General features: G+C 59.1%; 8 protein-coding genes across 8 annotated transcripts; 4 read left to right on the top strand and 4 right to left on the bottom strand.

Moving 5' to 3' along the window:
- Positions 1-606: 606 nt before the first annotated feature.
- Positions 607-1,353, top strand: HETIRDRAFT_440001 (uncharacterized protein). The gene has a single exon (XM_009548000.1). It carries the CDS (start codon positions 969-971, stop codon positions 1,239-1,241), a length of 273 nt encoding a protein of 90 aa, XP_009546295.1. The 5' UTR covers positions 607-968; the 3' UTR covers positions 1,242-1,353.
- Positions 1,354-1,959: 606 nt separating this feature from the next.
- Positions 1,960-3,077, top strand: HETIRDRAFT_173338 (uncharacterized protein; the record flags this gene model as incomplete). Its single annotated transcript, XM_009547999.1, has 3 exons — positions 1,960-2,170; positions 2,242-2,255; positions 2,325-3,077. The coding sequence occupies 3 exons, from the start codon at positions 1,960-1,962 to the stop codon at positions 3,075-3,077; spliced, it is 978 nt and encodes a 325-aa protein (XP_009546294.1).
- A 402-nt stretch (positions 3,078-3,479) lies between these two features.
- On the top strand, positions 3,480-3,897 carry HETIRDRAFT_173337 (uncharacterized protein; the record flags this gene model as incomplete). The annotated part of the gene is made up of 2 exons (XM_009547998.1): positions 3,480-3,722; positions 3,775-3,897. The coding sequence occupies 2 exons, from the start codon at positions 3,480-3,482 to the stop codon at positions 3,895-3,897; spliced, it is 366 nt and encodes a 121-aa protein (XP_009546293.1).
- A 137-nt stretch (positions 3,898-4,034) lies between these two features.
- On the bottom strand, positions 4,035-4,453 carry HETIRDRAFT_104976 (uncharacterized protein; the record flags this gene model as incomplete). The annotated part of the gene is made up of 2 exons (XM_009547997.1): positions 4,035-4,137; positions 4,209-4,453. 2 exons carry the CDS (start codon positions 4,451-4,453, stop codon positions 4,035-4,037), a joined length of 348 nt encoding a protein of 115 aa, XP_009546292.1.
- Positions 4,454-5,128: 675 nt separating this feature from the next.
- Positions 5,129-5,905, bottom strand: HETIRDRAFT_451400 (uncharacterized protein; the record flags this gene model as incomplete). Its single annotated transcript, XM_009547996.1, has 3 exons — positions 5,129-5,359; positions 5,436-5,563; positions 5,629-5,905. The coding sequence occupies 3 exons, from the start codon at positions 5,903-5,905 to the stop codon at positions 5,129-5,131; spliced, it is 636 nt and encodes a 211-aa protein (XP_009546291.1).
- A 631-nt stretch (positions 5,906-6,536) lies between these two features.
- HETIRDRAFT_417746 (uncharacterized protein) lies at positions 6,537-9,073 on the bottom strand (the record flags this gene model as incomplete). The annotated part of the gene is made up of 9 exons (XM_009547995.1): positions 6,537-6,891; positions 6,947-7,928; positions 7,999-8,479; positions 8,534-8,590; positions 8,639-8,678; positions 8,735-8,768; positions 8,805-8,916; positions 8,977-8,992; positions 9,054-9,073. 9 exons carry the CDS (start codon positions 9,071-9,073, stop codon positions 6,537-6,539), a joined length of 2,097 nt encoding a protein of 698 aa, XP_009546290.1.
- A 2,830-nt stretch (positions 9,074-11,903) lies between these two features.
- On the top strand, positions 11,904-14,601 carry HETIRDRAFT_156303 (uncharacterized protein). The gene is made up of 5 exons (XM_009547994.1): positions 11,904-11,971; positions 12,055-12,113; positions 12,218-12,671; positions 12,758-13,176; positions 13,278-14,601. The coding sequence occupies exons 1-5, from the start codon at positions 11,936-11,938 to the stop codon at positions 13,828-13,830; spliced, it is 1,521 nt and encodes a 506-aa protein (XP_009546289.1). The 5' UTR covers positions 11,904-11,935; the 3' UTR covers positions 13,831-14,601.
- Positions 13,359-15,825, bottom strand: HETIRDRAFT_458948 (uncharacterized protein; the record flags this gene model as incomplete). Its single annotated transcript, XM_009547993.1, has 3 exons — positions 13,359-15,461; positions 15,526-15,704; positions 15,756-15,825. The coding sequence occupies 3 exons, from the start codon at positions 15,823-15,825 to the stop codon at positions 14,172-14,174; spliced, it is 1,539 nt and encodes a 512-aa protein (XP_009546288.1). The 3' UTR covers positions 13,359-14,171.
- Between the last annotated feature and the right edge of the window lie 604 nt (positions 15,826-16,429).

The raw sequence follows: 16,429 nt of genomic DNA, 5'->3' as shown, positions 1-16,429 counted from the left end.
ACGCCTACTTCCGATCCAATTTCTTCTAATGTCTGCTTTTCTGTTTTCTCTTGGCTGCGCTCTCGTTTCAACTTCTGTCAACCTCTATCAAACGTATTCTTGGTTTTCGCATTCGTTATCGTTCGTTGTTCCCTTCGCTTTCGATGTATCTCTAGGTGTCTCCAAGCGCGAGCACGTCGTCATCAATATCCTCTCCCTGTGCACTGTCTCCGTTTTCCCAGGAAAACGGCTTCGGTCATAGAAGCGTCGACGTTGCGACGTCGGCCCAGGTGCGTGCCCGCTCACATCCCTTTCTGGAAGCCTCAGCCCTAGATGCTCTCTTCCTTGGAGTCTTATGCATGTGCTAACAGTAGCGATGGGGGTGACATCTTTGTTCAACAGGATCCACAACCTTGGACGTCGGCTAACGCGACGCACGCCCCAGTACCCCCGCGATATAAGGCCTATGAGCCGATTCTTTCTTCTTACCCTCTTCTCAGTGAACACTCACTCGCCTCGCAGCAGTCGCCACAAGCGTCAAGCACCCGCTCTTGGCTACGGGTTCCGGACCTCGAGTCCCTCAAGCTTCGGACTGCTTTGAGATCGATTGCTGCCGCGGGGTCGCAGGGTCAACGTGTTTGTCAATACGAAGTACCGGGAGGCGGCGAATGTCGCGACGTTAAATGTGGCGACCTGCACATCGACCGGATCGCGGTCGAGCCCAGTGGTGCGCCCTATCCACATTATGTCTGACCTCCCCTTTTTCGTGATCTTATCGCATGTGTCCCGCTCGCTACTGTTGGTTTGGTTGCAGATGAGGATACGGCCAACTTTTTTCAAGCGGCGCTCCCAGGCAACGTGCGGGCGGCGAACCCGTTGGAATTGTATCATGCTCTGCGGCATGCACGGGCGCAAATGGGAACTTCAACATTCGACGAGCGCGTCGGTGCTGTGTGGGCCAGTCTTGTTGAAGCCCACGACCGGTAACGATGAAGTGCCGACCTGGTAGTGATGCCCGACGTGGAGCTCGCAGCCACGAACGTAGTTTGTGTGCAGGCTCAGTCGGAGGCGCGCGCCGCGCAGAGGAGGAATCGACGTCAAAAAAAAAAAAAAGAACGAGTCGCAAGACGCGATTGGGGCGACGTCGTCGTGTGATGATGTCTTTTTCGATGGTCAAAAACATGTTGCGTGTGCGTGCGGTGATGTCGACGGGGAAGAGCGCCGTGAGCGCCATCGGGAAGCCTGGGGGCGTCGGCTCCTGAGTGCAGTCGGATGAGACATGGATGTGTAGCGAGAACGGGCCCAATGTAGATACATAGGACTGTGTAGACGAGCTGTGTGGGCGGCGAAGGAATAATTTGTTTGTTATTCGTGGAAGCCTTTGGGAGCGTGTTCCGGTTGGCAAGTGCAGGGGCGTAGAGCGGCGGATGTGGACGGGAGGAATTGGGGCGATAGGGAAGTGCGCGGAGCTGGAAAGGCGAAAGGGGTGATGTGCTTAGAAATAGGACGTGTCCGGATTAGGTGGATATGAAACCTAAAGGGCGGGTGTACGGACGGGGACTGGGGCCAGATGTTTGCGCGTGTTAGGGAGCGAGTGCCTGGGAGTACCTGGATATAGATAAGCGGGGTGTCTGGAAAAGGGAGGCCGTCGCTGCCCTCTCGAGCTCCCCCTCATCTTCCACTTGCCTCTTTCGACCCCTGCCTATTCCGGACGTCCTCCCCCGCATCCCTCCTGCGAGCCCCCTCCCCGCCCATATCCTCCCTCCCTCCCTCCCTCCCTCCTCCTTCCCTCGTTCGCCCTCTTTCCTCTCACAGCATACACGTATGGCCTTTCGTCCATTTTCTCCTCCCAGCGACGCGTTTGCTGACCTCGACTCCCTCCCCTCTCCCTATTCCAACACCGCGGCATCAAATCGCCCTCCTTCCCTTTCCGGCACTGCCAGTCCACAACTAGCCCGCACACGTCGTCACCGCTTAAACATGCCCGCAGACCCCTCCGCCGTGGCCCCGCCCCCGCCCCCCGCCCAAGACCAGTTCATCACTGACCAGGACGTCGCCGACAGCGGCGCTGAAGACGACGAAGACTCCGACAAGCCAAAGTCGGACAAGAAGGCAGGGCGGCGGAAGATCAAGATTGAATTTATCCAGGATAAATCGAGAAGACACATCACGTTCTCAAAAAGGAAGGCTGGTGAGTCTCCGTCCCCACTCCTTGAGATTCCAGATCCGTCCTGAGTAGGCCATTCCGTCGCGCGTCCTCAGGCATCATGAAAAAGGTATCTTCCCTCGCCGACTCCCCTCTTACCCTTTTCTCCCTCTAATCACCATCCCCCCTTCCTCATCAGGCCTACGAGCTCTCCACCCTCACCGGCACCCAGGTCCTTCTGCTCGTTGTTTCCGAGACTGGTCTTGTGTACACCTTCACCACCGCCAAGCTCCAGCCCCTCGTCACCCAGCCAGAGGGCAAGAACCTCATCCAGGCTTGCCTCAATGCACCCCCCGGCACCCTCCCCTCCTCCATGCCCATCGGCCAGCCCCTAGGCAGGAATCCCACCATGGGCGTCCCCGCCCACCACAGCAACGTCCCTGGCGGTCTTGCTATCGGGGGCGGGGGAAAGGAAGAGGAGGGCGAGCAGGAGGACGAGGGCGATTCCCGCGGCAACAAGCGCCGCCGTCATTCTACCACCACGCAGTCCGGCGGTCGTCACGGCCGCAGTGGGAGCGGTGCAGGCGTCGCGAACGCCCCACCCTCCCCACATAGTCCCGTTCAGGCGATGCCACCCTCCCTCTCCATCCCCCACCCACAGCAAGGGAACCAACACTCTCAGCAGCAGCAACAGCAACAGCAGCCCCCACAGATCGCCCTCGGGCCTTCGCCGACGACGACCTCGCCACAACAGCCGACCTCGCCGCACTACACACACGCCAGCCCGACACACTACAACGCGCCAAACCAGGACATGTATGGCACGCAGCCAGGCCTGATGGCTCCACCGCCTGGTCCCCCCGCGTATCCGTTTGGTACACAGGCCGGTCAGGGGGCACCGACGCACTGGACGCACGGGCCTGGCGCTGTGCAGGGGGGCTACAGGAGATAGTGGTAGGTGAGTGCGACATGGCAGGGGTAGGAGGGGCGGGGTTCGTTTGGCGCGGTTGAGAGAAAGATTAAGATATGAAGAGTTTCTCAAGCGACTTCTGGCGGCCCTCCTACCCCTCTGTGCGCGTGTTGTCGTAGGCGCTCCCTTTCTGGACGTCCTCCCTTTCCGCTGTGCCACACCGTCATTCTCGTCATCAATGGAATAAATCATACAAACGTGGTCGTGTCTCATGTCTAGTGTTTGTTTATCTGGCTATCTGTGTCTGTTCGTCTCGTCTCGTCTGTCTCGGCTTGTACCTATACAAGATCCCTTCTCTCTTTTTTCTCTTTCTCTCCGTCGTCGGGCCATGACGCCGCCACTGTATACACGTTGGCCGGCCATCACTTTCTCTCTTCTCTCTCCATGCTTTCCCACCCGATGATCTCCATACGTGTACATGTACTACATACGGTCGGCGAGCCAGCCTCTTGCCTTTTCTTGACAGAGTTTTTAACTTTAGCGCTTCTTATTCCTTTTTTTTTTCCCGCGAACCGCGTCCGACAGGACGTCCATTTCAGTTACGCGAGGGCGAGCTTGAAAGTTATTGTTCTCGTTCTCGTTCTGCGTTCTTGTGACCACACTTTGTACTTGTTACAGGCTCGCTTCGTACGCTCCTTGACATGTCTTCATTTTCTTTTCTTGTCTTTTCATTTCGAAGCCGTCGGCCCTTCGACTGCCTCCTTCGCGCCCGCCATGGTCCGGACCCTCGTACGTACATACGACGGCAGCGTCAGGGTTTTTTCTTGCATTCCTCGCTCTCTGTTCAGGGTCGGTCGTTTGAGGAGGTCAGGCGGATCTGGAGGGCCCTGCGCTCGTGGTGCATATGACCGCACGGTTCGCGTAAACGACTACGACTGGGTACTACTGCTGCAATTAAACAGTTCGTGTATATACGATCCCGCGCGTGTCAACCGGCCTCTATTGTAAGACTTGCGCGCGCGCGTATCGGCCGTCGAACCTGTCGCGCTTGTCGATACGTGCGCGGGAGAAGACGCGCCGGTGGACGACAGACTGGGACGGGCTTGGACTCGGACAGCATCGCTTACGCGCGCTACGACAGGCTGTTACGACGTGCGATGCATAATGCATGACGTCACGAGGACGCCCCGAGTTTCCATTTCCGCGTTTACGGTTTCGCTCTCGTGTCGGCTCTCGCGTTGGCTCGTTTCCCCCATTTCGAATTCGCCTGACCTCAGAAGCGGACTCGGACTCGGATCGGACTCAGACTTGGCGTCGGTATCACAAAGAAGCCCTAAAGGCCGCGAGGCCTCGAGCCCGACGCGGTTGCGGTCGATGTCGGTAGACCAATACGGTGGTGAATACAATGACCAGGTCATGTGTAAGTGGGGTTTGTGGGCCATTCGGCGTCTGCATTGTTGGTTGAACAACGACGGCCATAAACAGGAGGAACGGTACGACATATCAATATTAGCCCGAGTCAGGGACGTGTGGAGCGAGGCGAGGCGAGACGAGACGAGAAAAGACGGAAAACAAAGGGAAGGTTAAAAGCGAGAACAACAGCGTGAATCGTGAATCGCGTACAAACAGCGGTCGGTTAGTCGAGGGCAGGCTCTTTCTTAAATATATAAGCCCGTGGAGGGGTCCAATAAGTAAATGAAGTAGATAAGTACTGGGCGGTCGTGGTGCGCTGCGGCCCGAGAGACGAGAAAACAAGGTCCGAACAGAGCAGAGCCAGAGATTTTTTTGGACCGAGCAAGGAAGCAGAACGTGGCCTTTAGGGGATAGCGTGTGATGCTGGGTCTCGTCGTAGCGCAGATCATGGATGCGGTCGGCAGCGCACGGACGTTCGACGGCATTGCGGTTGCGCACTTTTGTTCTAGAAATGTAGCAGCGGTCGCGTTGATGGTACACTGTTTTTTGTTTTTGATTCTTCTCGGATCATCGACGGGTGCCAGCTCGAAAGCATGCGAACGCGCAGGCTACATGGCACTAGGATGATGACCGCTGGTGGGCGTCGAGGCCTTGGGAGATCGAAAATCGGAACCGGGTACTCATGCCGCACCGGGTCTCCGACACTGATTCAGCAGAGCTGGGAGAAGTCCCGCAAAGACGCTCAGAAGCATTCCAGGGGGGGAAAGCGCATGTCCAGGTCCGTCCGCAAAACTCTTGTCGGTGGGTATCTTCGGGACGAGGGGAGGGGGTAGGGAGGGAGGGGCCGGTGTGCCGTGGCGAGGCAGGACGGGCACGGTGCACCGCGAGGGTTCGCGTTCGAGAAGGAAAAGCTGGCGTCGTTTGAGGGCGATGGAAGGGCCGTCGAGTCAGCGAGAATTCAAGAGGGATCCGAGGATGGAAGGTGACGAGTATGAAAGCGGACAAGCGTGTAGGCATGGATGGCTGTCCATCAGGCGCGGGAAGCCGGGTGTTGCGAAGGATTTGGAGCCCACCAGCGACGGCGAGAGCCAACGGCCATGCCCGCTCGCGGAGCTCTGAGCGCGAAAGCGGACAGCGAAGCCGAGGGACGCGTTGCAGCTCCGACGAACTCAAACCTAACCTAGGGTGGGAGAGAAGACTGGGCTGGAGATGAGCGCCTGGTAGTCACCCGCTGACTGACGGGGATGGAGATTTGCTAGGGGGATGAGGAAGCGGACGAGTGGATGAGGGAGGACGCATAACGCGATGCACAGCTTTGGAGGCGTGCGCCGAGCGTCCGGGGCGATAACGAGAGGGAATGGGGCAGCTACGTGATGGGCATCGCGTGTGCGGGGCGGGTTGGGGGAGCAGTCTGGTTCGGCCGGGTGCGAGGGCAGCGAATGTGGCTGGTGTGGCATGATGATGGGCGAGGCGCGTTCCCACCGTGGACATTGCCATCGTCCGAGCGCCCGAGAAGCCACGCCTCCTGGGCCCAGTCACCCCGGCGCCGGCTCTCATTGGTCGGTGCGGGGAAGATCCGGACAGAGGTGCGCCGCAGCAGGCGACTGCGATTGAGTAGCCTCGAGCGAGGCGCTCAGAGAAGACAAGACGGTGGAACTGAATGCAGAGCGTGTGCTCATGCTGTGCGTGCAGCAGGCGACTTGGCCCTCGTCATTCGCAGACGCAGTCACGGCATCGAGCGCCTCGTTGCGGGGCCAGGCAGGACAAGGTGTGGGTGTGTGTGGGGCCAGGCAGGAGAGGAGTGGGGATCGAGCGCCATTAGGTGCAGGGAAAGGGAAGGGTCCAGGGCTGGATCGGACGTGAAGTGGCTACTGATAGACCGACCGCCAGTCAGATGCCCTCCCGTCCTCGCCCGCACACGTCCCACGTTCAGACCGCTCTCGCCTTCCCCAGGAGTTTCCCCTTTGGGCCCTGCCTTCTCTCCCGCTCTAGCACGCTGCTTCTTCACACCTTCCTCATCTCCGACGACCTTCCTCCCCGCACTAGCAGATCCCACACCCTGTCTCGCCCACGCCCTGCCCCGTCTATTCACGGCTTCCACGCGCAGAACACGCGTATCGTCCGGCTCAACCGCTGCGACGGCGGCGCAACCTCCGTCTCTGACCCCCCTCCCTCACCGTTCTCGCCAACCCCAAACGCCGCACCCGTCCGGCTGCTCGTGCGTCCCCGCGCAGTCAAAGACGGCGACGACGGCAGCGGGGGTGCGCGCCCGCGGTCTTTGCGGCGCGCCCGCCGCTGTGCGCGCTGTTGCTCCTGGTACTCGTCCCATTTCGTACACGCTTGCTCAAAGTCCTTGCGCTCCTGCGTGAGCTCCATCTCGGGCAGCGGCCAGTGGAACGCCGCGTGAATGCGCGAGTCGAGCGACATGCTATCGTGCATGTCTCTGAAAACAGCGTCAGCCAAAAACAGCGGTAGGCGATGGATGGGCAAGCACTTACAGCTCGAACCGAGTCACCAGGTCGTCGAACTCCACGCGCGACATGCTCAATAGCTCCCTCTTCATCCACCCATCTTCTGTCTCCACCCCTGGCCCCGTCGGCACCGACCCCGCCCCAGACCCCGAGGATCGCTTCCGCTCTCCTTCCGAAGCGGCCTCGCACGCTCGCGCGCGCGCCTTCTCCCGTACCCGCGCGCGCTGCTGGAAATTCTCAACCCACTCCCACATGTTCTCCGCGCACGCGACGATTTCCGACACGCGCGTCGAGAGGTGCAGGTTCAGGCTCTTCAGGTCAAAGTCCAGCCGCCGATTTGGTAGCTGATTTGCGCGCAGCGAAGCAAACTTGTATTGCTGGTCCGAGAGCTGCCCTTGTGTGGGCGTGGCGTCGAACGATGTGCGCGGCAAGGGCGGCAAGGGCGGCGCGGACGAGGGGGCGAGGACGGGGACGGGGACGTGCGACTGCGTCGCCGTGCGCGAGTGTGAGGACGTCACGCTCAGCACGGAATCCAGTGCGGCCTTGTGCTGCACCGGAGCGAACGCGGATGCACGGGTGTTATCGAGGACGACGTAGTGCTGCACGTGGTTCAGAATCTCACGTCCGTTGATATGCGTCGACGTAAGCTTCATGCTCGGTCGCCCCCGAGGGAACTTCAGCTTCAGCTGCTGTGGGGACCCGGTGGGTGACCGGTGCGGCGACGTAGCGGGGCTCCGATCCCTGGACACGGTCAAGAACGTCATCGTCGCGCGGGGCGTGGGCGCGGACGCAAGCGAAGAGGAAGATGCGAGGCCGAACGAAGGCGGAAGCGGGTGCGGTCGAGGGGTGTCGCGCGAGGTATGAGAGAGGAAACTGTACGCATCGGAATCGTCCGAGTCGAAGTCGCTATCGGAGGTGTCGCCCAAGGGACGTACAGATGAGCGCTTCGTTGGGTGGGTTGAAGAGGGTGGTGGAAACATAAACATGATCGGCGAGTGGGTCCGTACATCTAGCACGGGCAGCCAAAAAAGACAAAACTATGAGCCATCGGGCCTATGACTGTTGACATCACACATTACCTTTGAAATACAACGGGAGGGAGTTGGCCAACAACGAGAGCGGAGAGAGGTTGATGAATCTCGCAGCGTGCATTTCTGTATAAATATACTCGAGCAGTGAGTGGTCACGCGGGTTGGCGGGTATCTTGGGCACAGAACGCAACAGGAAGGGAGAAAACGGCGGATTCGAGGCGATGTGTGGCGGGGGTTCGATACCTTGGGGAACAGACGGCAAGCCCGACGGTGAGAGCGTGGGGGACGCAACGGAGGAGGCGGGAGTGTTGGGCATCTGGAACGACGACGCGGAAGTCGCAAAGGTGGAAAGCGTGGAGAGGGAGGTCGAGTGCACAGGGCTGGAGTGACACGTCTGGATAGGCGGGCGTTCGGAGGCGGCATGGCCCTCGGACGACCGGGGTGGCGTCGGGAGGTATGGCGGGGAAGGAGGTCTGGAGGGAGATGGTGAGTCGGTCTTGCCCGGGAAAAACAAGTCCTCTTCGATCATCTACATCGCAGGGCGGTTCAGAGACCCGCGCCGAGTGAGAGTCAAAATATGTACCTCGAAGGCAGCGCCTGGTTTCATCACCCGGGTGATTTCTTCCAGGAGAGCATCCCACTGAGAACGATGAGACATGGATCGGAAAAAGGTCCACAAAGCACTGACCTTGTCCTCTGGAATGCCATGAGCGATCCGTTTGATGTGTCTGCGAGGAGGTGAAGTGAGGTGACGACCGATAAACGACAAGGGGAAAGGGCCTACACATAATCAAACTCCTCGTTTGGAAAGGGGAGACCTTCGAGGCTGCGGGACGGTGTGAGAAAGGACGGACATGCGGAAATGAGAGGATGATCACCAGTTGACCTGAACCCATGTGATGCGGGAAGACAGATCGGATGAGCGCAGAAGGGACAGATCGGGGTGAAGCGGGACGAGGTCGATTCCTGGACGGAGAGACGCCGGTCAGGCACGTAAACGAGGGGGGTGAATGAACGAAGACGGACCGACGAATTCACAGTCCTGGGAGGGAGGGTGGAATGAGCGAACGAGGGACGTCTACGAGAGGAAACGGGGCACGCACCCTCCAGAGTCTGGCGGCATCCAAGATCCAGCTTCCAGACCCTTGGAGAGAAGTGAGAGGAGGAGGAGGAGACGGGGCTCTGGAGAGGCTCACCGCAGCCGATGTCGAGGCTAGAAAGCGAAGCAGATGAGCCAGTGCGCGTGGTCGGGTGAAGGAGAGGCGGGCGACATACACTTTTGTGGGGGGCGGATCGAAGACGTGCCACGTCACGCTGCCGCAGAGTTGTTTGCAGAACGCGGTCTCCCACACGTCACTGCGATCCACGATCAGCACGAGCCGCGGCACAGGGCCCGCAGACCGATTCGGGCACGATGCCCACGGCGGCCACTCACTGATCCAGCACCAGCCTCTCGTAGTTTCGAGGATACGGCGCTTCCCGCGCAGCGTACCCGTGGTGCTTCTTCCCTCCTCGCACAACGAACTGCGCCTCCCGCGCCCCCACGTTCCGCCTCAGCTCCTCCAGGATCGCTCGGTCGGCCGTCGAGAACTGCGCGTCGCCCTTTTGCCCCGACTCCAATGATATTACCTTGGGGCTGGGGTCCGTCGGGATCACGGGCGATGTCTTTCGTGACGGCCGCTTCATCGATCGCCTCCGCATCGGCAGAAAGTCCACGAACGGCTGCGCGAAGAACGACGACGTCGAGCGACGGTGGGGATCCATGGTGGTCAGACGAATCGAGGCGCTCTGTGAGGAAATCAACGCACGGGAAGAACAGAAGCAGGAGAAGAGGGCGAAGTCACGGCGATCGGGACGGTCAGCGGCTTCGATGAGGTGTTCCCCGGCGCGGTCGACGGGCGCTGCGTCGCTGCGAGTTTCGAACGGGCGGGGTTGCGCAGTGGGCGCGGCGGCGGGGCGTGGGGATGGGCGTGCTGAGCGTGGGCACGGCCTTGAACAATGGGATCGTGTGACTCCGGGGAATTTTGCGCGGAGAGGCTCGTGGTGCGTTTCCGGGGGAATTTAAACTTACGTGCGGACCTTGGGCTGGCGAGGGACAGCAGGGAAGAGCTGGGTTTCAGCTGAAAAGGGCTCGGTGGGTCCAAGCATGGCTCCGTTGCTGTCGCCGAGGCATGGATGCGGGCCTTGTACTCGTCGGCGTCGGACGGCCGTGCCCGAGGGGGTTGTGAGGACGTCCGGATGCGGACGGGATGCGGCGCAAGCATGGGAGAGCGTCGTGGCGACGGAAGGCCTCCCTCCTCGCAGGGTGATGGGAGAGTGGACGGGCGGTCTATTACGGGGGGCGATGCGAAATATGGCGAGCATGGACGGGACAGAGGTTTTGTTCCAGCTTTCTGCGCCCAGCACGTGAGCTAATCGCTATTTCTACTCGTTAGATCGGGGGTCCGTCCTCGTCCGCCGCCTAATTTCATTATTACGGCCGCTCGCTCCCCGCCTAAGCCATCGATGGGAACGTCTTTTGGGAACGCAAGGGCTGTTTTCTGGTCAACAGGACAGCATCTCGCAGCAATGGTCACACGAAGAGGCGTAAACATATGCAGAGGTCGGCTGAGGTCGCGCGACATGGACATGTGCAGCGTCCTGCAGTGTTGTCGCGGTTGCGGGGTCGGCTCTGGGAATTTACAGGCACCCATCGCTTCCGCCAAGCCTCCGGTCCAACAAACTACGCTTCTCTTCGCGTCCTCAAAAACTCCTACTTCTCTCAGCAGCTCTCAGCCCACCAGAGCCCACCACCGCCTTTCTTGTGCCGTCGCGTTCTCAGCACCTCTTAGTCTGACGTCGCTAACACCGCCAGCCCCTCTTCGCTCGCTTCCTATCGACGCCTCTGCATCCATCCGATTCGGCCTGCATCACGCACTGATCACACAGCCATATTGACATCATCTTTTGTCAAGCCATGTCCGAGTCGCGCGTGGATGCCTTCTCTCAAATATGTACATAACGCTGCGCTCGCATGACACAACCTCTACACGCCGGAGCGTAAGTCATGGTCGGAGCATGGATCAAGTCGGACACCGGGCCTGCAGGTTCTCACGATATACTCAGATTGATCGCGCATCATTGGCGGTCGAGCTGTCGACATCGTCTAGAAGAGCACGGGGGTTGGAGTGTGGGATGTGCTGCTTTGCCGGAGGCTCCTAGAGGCTCCCACTTTCCTTTGTTTTCGCTCGATCGTGTCCAGTCGTGTCCCTTCGCGATCCTGTCAGGGCAATGCACTAGCGCGGTGCGAGATGTAATTTGCCACCGTGCGCAGCGGCACGGGAGCTCACGGGGCGTCCCCAGCGGCGAGCACGAGCCAGGACGGGGCCGATGCACGCTCTGACAGGGTGTTTTTTTCATGCCTGTCGATTTAGATTTTTGCCGCTCTTCCAGAAGAATTCGGTGCTCGGTGCAATCCTGTGCGATCACAGCTGTCTATGCACAAATTCGGCACACCTCATTAGATTTGGACGATGTGGGGGTAGAACAATTGAAGACAGAAGGAATAGAAATGAAAAAAAGGATAGAATCGGGTTGGTCCAGGGCTTGTGGAGGCATCGGCGCCGCTTCTGCCAACACATCTCGGTTTGCATGATCGCGCGAGGGCGATTCGAAGATCCAGCTGTCGATGTGTGTTGGTGCTGCAAAGACCCGCCGTCAGATAATTTGGGCCATACGCAATCATGTTGATTCGATATAATCATTTTGCATGACACGGTCATCGTCAACAGACTCGTTTTCTGCTATCTATGATGGCGATGAGAGAATCGTCTTTCTTCCAGCCTATTCCAGAGAATTCGAAAGACGTCTCCTAGGGTTCCCAATTGCAAGTCTGGTGGCTGAGCGCTGAACGGCGACTGCGTCTGCGAGTGGGCGGCCTAATTCGCCTCTTCGTCTGTACCCCCGCGTTCCTAACCACTCTTCCCCAATAGTATCCTGATCAACCATGCCTTTGAACTATTCCAAGTGGGATCAGCTCGAGGTGAGCATGGCGTTGCATCGCCAGGATTTGGCGGATTCGCACAGATCGATTGGGGACTGACTGGATCGCATCGCTGCGTACAGCTCTCCGACGACTCTGACATCGAGGGCCACCCCAATGTCGACAAACGTTCTCTGATCCGGTACGCTATCCGTCTCATCTATCACGGCCCTTTGCCCTCTACCCCGTCTCGCATGGTCGTGTCTCGCATCTCGATCGCATCGCGTCCTGACCCCGCCCGCGCAGATGGAAGCAGCGCGACATTCACGAGAAGCGCGACCAGCGCAACGCGCGGATCGCCTACCTCGAAGCCGAGATCGCATGCGACGACGTCCTGCTCGCGCGGCTCCGCGCGCTCAGCGTCGAGCTCGCGCAGGGCGGCGGCGCGCCGCGCTTCTCCGCAGAGGTCGAGCGCCTACGCACGAACCCGTCGCCCGAGGCGCCCAAGTCGAACGCGCCGAAGCCCGTCTCGTACGACGCCATGATCCTGAATCTCCTCGAGCAGGTCGCCGCGCAGGCCAGGGAGAAGGCCGCGGGCGATCAGGAGAAGCTCGGCCGGCTTTTGGAGGACGGCGTGGGCGGTCATGTGCAGAAGCTCGGGGAGGAGATCGCGAAGCTGAAAAAGGAGCTGGACGAGCTATACAAGGAGAAGACGAAGCATATCACGACGGAGGACATCCATGAAGGTTTTGACTCGAAGGTGCATCATGATAGTTTCACTCATCATCGTGACATTCAAATCTCCTTTCTATGTATTCTCGCATTGCTTGTGGCGCATCGATCCAGTACGTTCCAGCTGCCCCTGCTCCCGAGCCCGTAGTCAAGTCCAAGGCCACGACCAAAACACAAACCAAAACCAACATCGAAGTTCTGAACCCTGCAGCGTCCTCCTCTCCACCCATCCCATCCACGACCACACCAGACACCGACGAGCTTGACGAGCCTGACGACGAGCTGCCGGAGATGACGCCCGCGCTCGAGGCGTTCGCGCAACTCCCACTGTGGGACTTTGAGGCGTCGTGGGCGTTTATCCAGGGCCACCGCGAGGTGGTCGTGAATGGCGCGTCTGACGCGCTCCTTCTCGCGGCATTCAGAAACCAGACCGACGGCAAGACAAAGCTCGCGAAGCAGTGCGTGCACCAGAGCTTGTTGCTGCAATACGGCGACAAGCTCGGCACGGATGGGCTCCGCCTATTCTTCCAACGGTGCGTCGCGCTTTCACGTGTTTCTGAATTTCCATTCTTTTTTCGCCTGCGTCGTTTCGCGGAAGCACGGATGTTGACGCCTCGGCTATCGGGCTGTGCAGGATGATTCAAGGAGGACAGGCCGCGCACGCGATCTTCCGAAAGGACGTCGAGGACACGTATGCGCACATCCAGCGGCGCGTCGAGGCGACCCGCGCGGAGGAGGACACGACAGGCGCCGAGCAGATCCAGCTCGTTGCGGAGAATCCAGAGACGTCGATCTCGTTCAATGTACCGGACGGGCCGCCGCCGGAGAACATCACGCTCGAGGGCCCCGGGACGGAGGGCATGGATATCGAAGACGTGCGGCGCGCGCTGCAGATGCGCTGGGACCTGTTCAGCGCGCTGTCCCCCGACCTCCAGGAAGCGCTCAAGGGCGGCGAGCTCGAGGGAGTGAATCGCGTGCTTGGGAAGATGCCCGTGCCGGAGGCCGAGGAGGCGGTGAAGATGATGGATATGGGAGGCATCTTGAATTTTGCGGAAGAGGGGATCAGAGACTTGACGGGGAATGCGCAGGAAGAGGAGGATGAGGATGAGGATGAGGATGAGGATGAAGCAAATTACGATGATCCGAGTGAAGGGGATGTCAAGGGAAAAGGAAAAGCGCGAGCGTAGATTTGATGGAGTGGGTTGAGCAGTCTTCCTTATTAAATGCCTCTTATATCCCCCCCTTTGTATCATGACTTGAATGCCTTGCAATTTGTATCGTTGCCTGTTCTACTACTGCGTCGAATCAATGAACCTAAATTCTCTGTATGAATAGGGCTTGTTTGCTCGCCGCACAGCGTCCTTCCACCATGCAAGAGCCTCTCGACGTCGCGTCCCATAAGGTATCATTTGACGTATGCATCGAACCAAACCTTTTGTTGACGAGGGAATCCTAGAGGCGAAACTCGAAGCAGCCCTTGTATAGTACGCAATTCAACACCTATGTCACCACCCACGCTAGCCCACAATCAGTGCGCCGGCTCGACGTGGCCCTCATGCTTCTCCCCCTTGTGCTCCACATCGACGTCCCCAATATCCGACCCATCGTCTCCCATCCTGCTGAACACAAAATCAGACGCCAGCCGCGCGCTGTATTCCCTTCTGAGCCGCTCGTCCCCGATCCCTGCAACGTCCTCGCGCACGCTCTGCAGAGTGCTCAAGATCTCGCCCAGGTCGAACCCGGCCCCGAGGCGTGGGACGTCGCGTGGGAGGTGTATTTCCGGCACCGAGGGCCTCGAGGCGGGATCGAACGAGGCAGGGAAGTCGAATGACGGGGGATTATGACTGTCATCGCTTGGGAAATCCTGCGAGCGGCTTTCAGTAAAGTCTGAAAGGGCATCGTACCCTTCGGTGTCAGTGTCCGCGAAGGTGGCCATGGTAGACAACGCGTCGTCGTCCTCGGCGCCCAGATCGGAAGTGGAGGGGAGTGCGTGGTAAGTGAGGCCAGGGACGGCGAGTGACGCGTTGCGGGAGGGAATTAGTGCGGGTACTGGTACGGCAGCGGGGCGTGCGGGGGCAGAGATGAACGCACTGAAATCGTCGTCGAAGCCGGGGTTAGATAGCGATCCTGGGGTTACGCTCTGGTGCGGGGTTGCGCCGAGATCCGTGCGCGTCCATGGGTCGTGGAAGGCCTTCTGATCCAAATCCTGTTCTCGAACCTGCATTTCCACCTTTCCATGATCATCGTCGCCCTGCATTCCCATGTCCATGTCCATGTCCATATCCTGCATCGCCTCTCGTTCGTGCAAATCCTCGTTCTCGACGAGCCATCGCTCGAGCTCGGCCATCTCCCGTCGCATGCGGCTCTCGCGCGTCTGGGCCCCGTTTTCGATCAGCTCGGACGCAAGCAGCGCCGCGAGGCCGTCTTCCTCTGATGGGAGCACGTCGAGTAGCGTAGGTGTATGACTCGCGCGTTTCGTAGTAGCGGTAGACGACGTTCGTACCATCGAGGGCCACATGATTGTGCTGAGCGCATCGATGACTCGCGAGATGCCAGGGGCTGCATCGTGGTCGTGGTCGTGATCATGGTCGTAGTCGTGGTCGTGGTCATCATCTAAATGGATAGCTGCAGAAGGGGAGGGGGAAAAATTGCGCTCGCCATCGATGTATTCGAATCCGTGCTCGGCCAAGAACTGGTCGGGCCCTTCGGTGGGGTCGTCGGGGTGCGGTGGGTGTGTGCCGAGGGCGATGGCGAGGGTGACTTCGGGATCATGTGGTGCAATCGCTCTGGAGAGGGAGAGGACGTGTTCGGCATAAGGCTGCAAATCAGTCAAGAGGGGCAATCAATCGAACATCGTGAAGAACAAGAGGTGAAAGACGCACGTCACCGCGCTGCCAGACGTAGATGACGGCAAGGGCATCCTGGGCAGAGTGCGGGGTGAAATCGCGTTGGGCAACGATGTGAAAGTGGACGTCGGCGGAATAGTATTTGTTGGTGATGGTCCATGGGATAGATTCGGATTCGGGAGGAGGGAGATCGGCGTGGTCGATTTGTTTGATGCCTGGCACTAAGGCTCAGACAGGAATGAGCAGTGACCTGTCGCGGAACATACGTTGAACGATATTCGTGGCCTGCTCGAGGCTGGAAGCAACGACGAGGATGCGGCTAGCATCGGTCGCCATGCTCGATAGGCTCTGCAAGTGTTCTCCAGGACATCGCGAGCACTCCGTCCAAAGCTATCCATCGGGGACTCGCGGAGATGCCGGCACGGGATCGGCACGGCCCTCGGCCTGGACCGATGCATTTCCTCCGTTTGGATGGCAAGGTTGCTTTCTTCTCGCTCGTCCCAGTGGATCACCAACAGCACATTGATATATTGCAAGCTCTCTTCTTGTCCATCGCATGTCTCAATGCTCGCGGCGATATGTTCTGCGCTCTTCTGATGTTCTACAATGTCAATCCCCAGGCTTTTTAATCGACACTCTGAAATGGACACGGACTCGCCTTCGGGACCTAACTTGGTCCTGTCCTTTGTCTGTCTGTCAACATAGCTTCCGTCTGCACGAATCGTCGTACATAGGCGCACAGAGACCACAGCATCCTTGAGCGCCGTTATGGCACTGCGCCACTTTGGGCAACCGCTGCATGCAATTCCGACTGGATTAGGGTTCGGTGTCTCGCTCTTCCCGTTCAGACATGCTTTGCGGCCGTTCCTTTCTTGTCCTTTCGACTTCCATGTCATGTTGACTTATCGTGCTCTCCGTCCGTCTCCTCCTCATGTATAAA

This window comes from Heterobasidion irregulare (genome assembly GCF_000320585.1).
Source record: "Heterobasidion irregulare TC 32-1 unplaced genomic scaffold scaffold_05, whole genome shotgun sequence".
NCBI classification, from domain to species: Eukaryota; Fungi; Basidiomycota; class Agaricomycetes; order Russulales; family Bondarzewiaceae; genus Heterobasidion; species Heterobasidion irregulare.
Note: the sequence above shows the minus strand (reverse complement) of the source record. Positions and strands in the feature narration are given on the sequence as shown.

Coding starts and splice junctions, on each gene's coding strand:
- HETIRDRAFT_156303 (XM_009547994.1), top strand. CDS start 11,936: ATGCCTTTGAACTATTCCAAGTGGGATCAGCTCGAG. Junction 12,672..12,757: donor ATGAAGGTTTTGACTCGAAG/GTGCATCATGAT, acceptor GCATCGATCCAG/TACGTTCCAGCTGCCCCTGC. Junction 13,177..13,277: donor CTCCGCCTATTCTTCCAACG/GTGCGTCGCGCT, acceptor CGGGCTGTGCAG/GATGATTCAAGGAGGACAGG.
- HETIRDRAFT_440001 (XM_009548000.1), top strand. CDS start 969: ATGAAGTGCCGACCTGGTAGTGATGCCCGACGTGGAGCTCGCAGCCAC.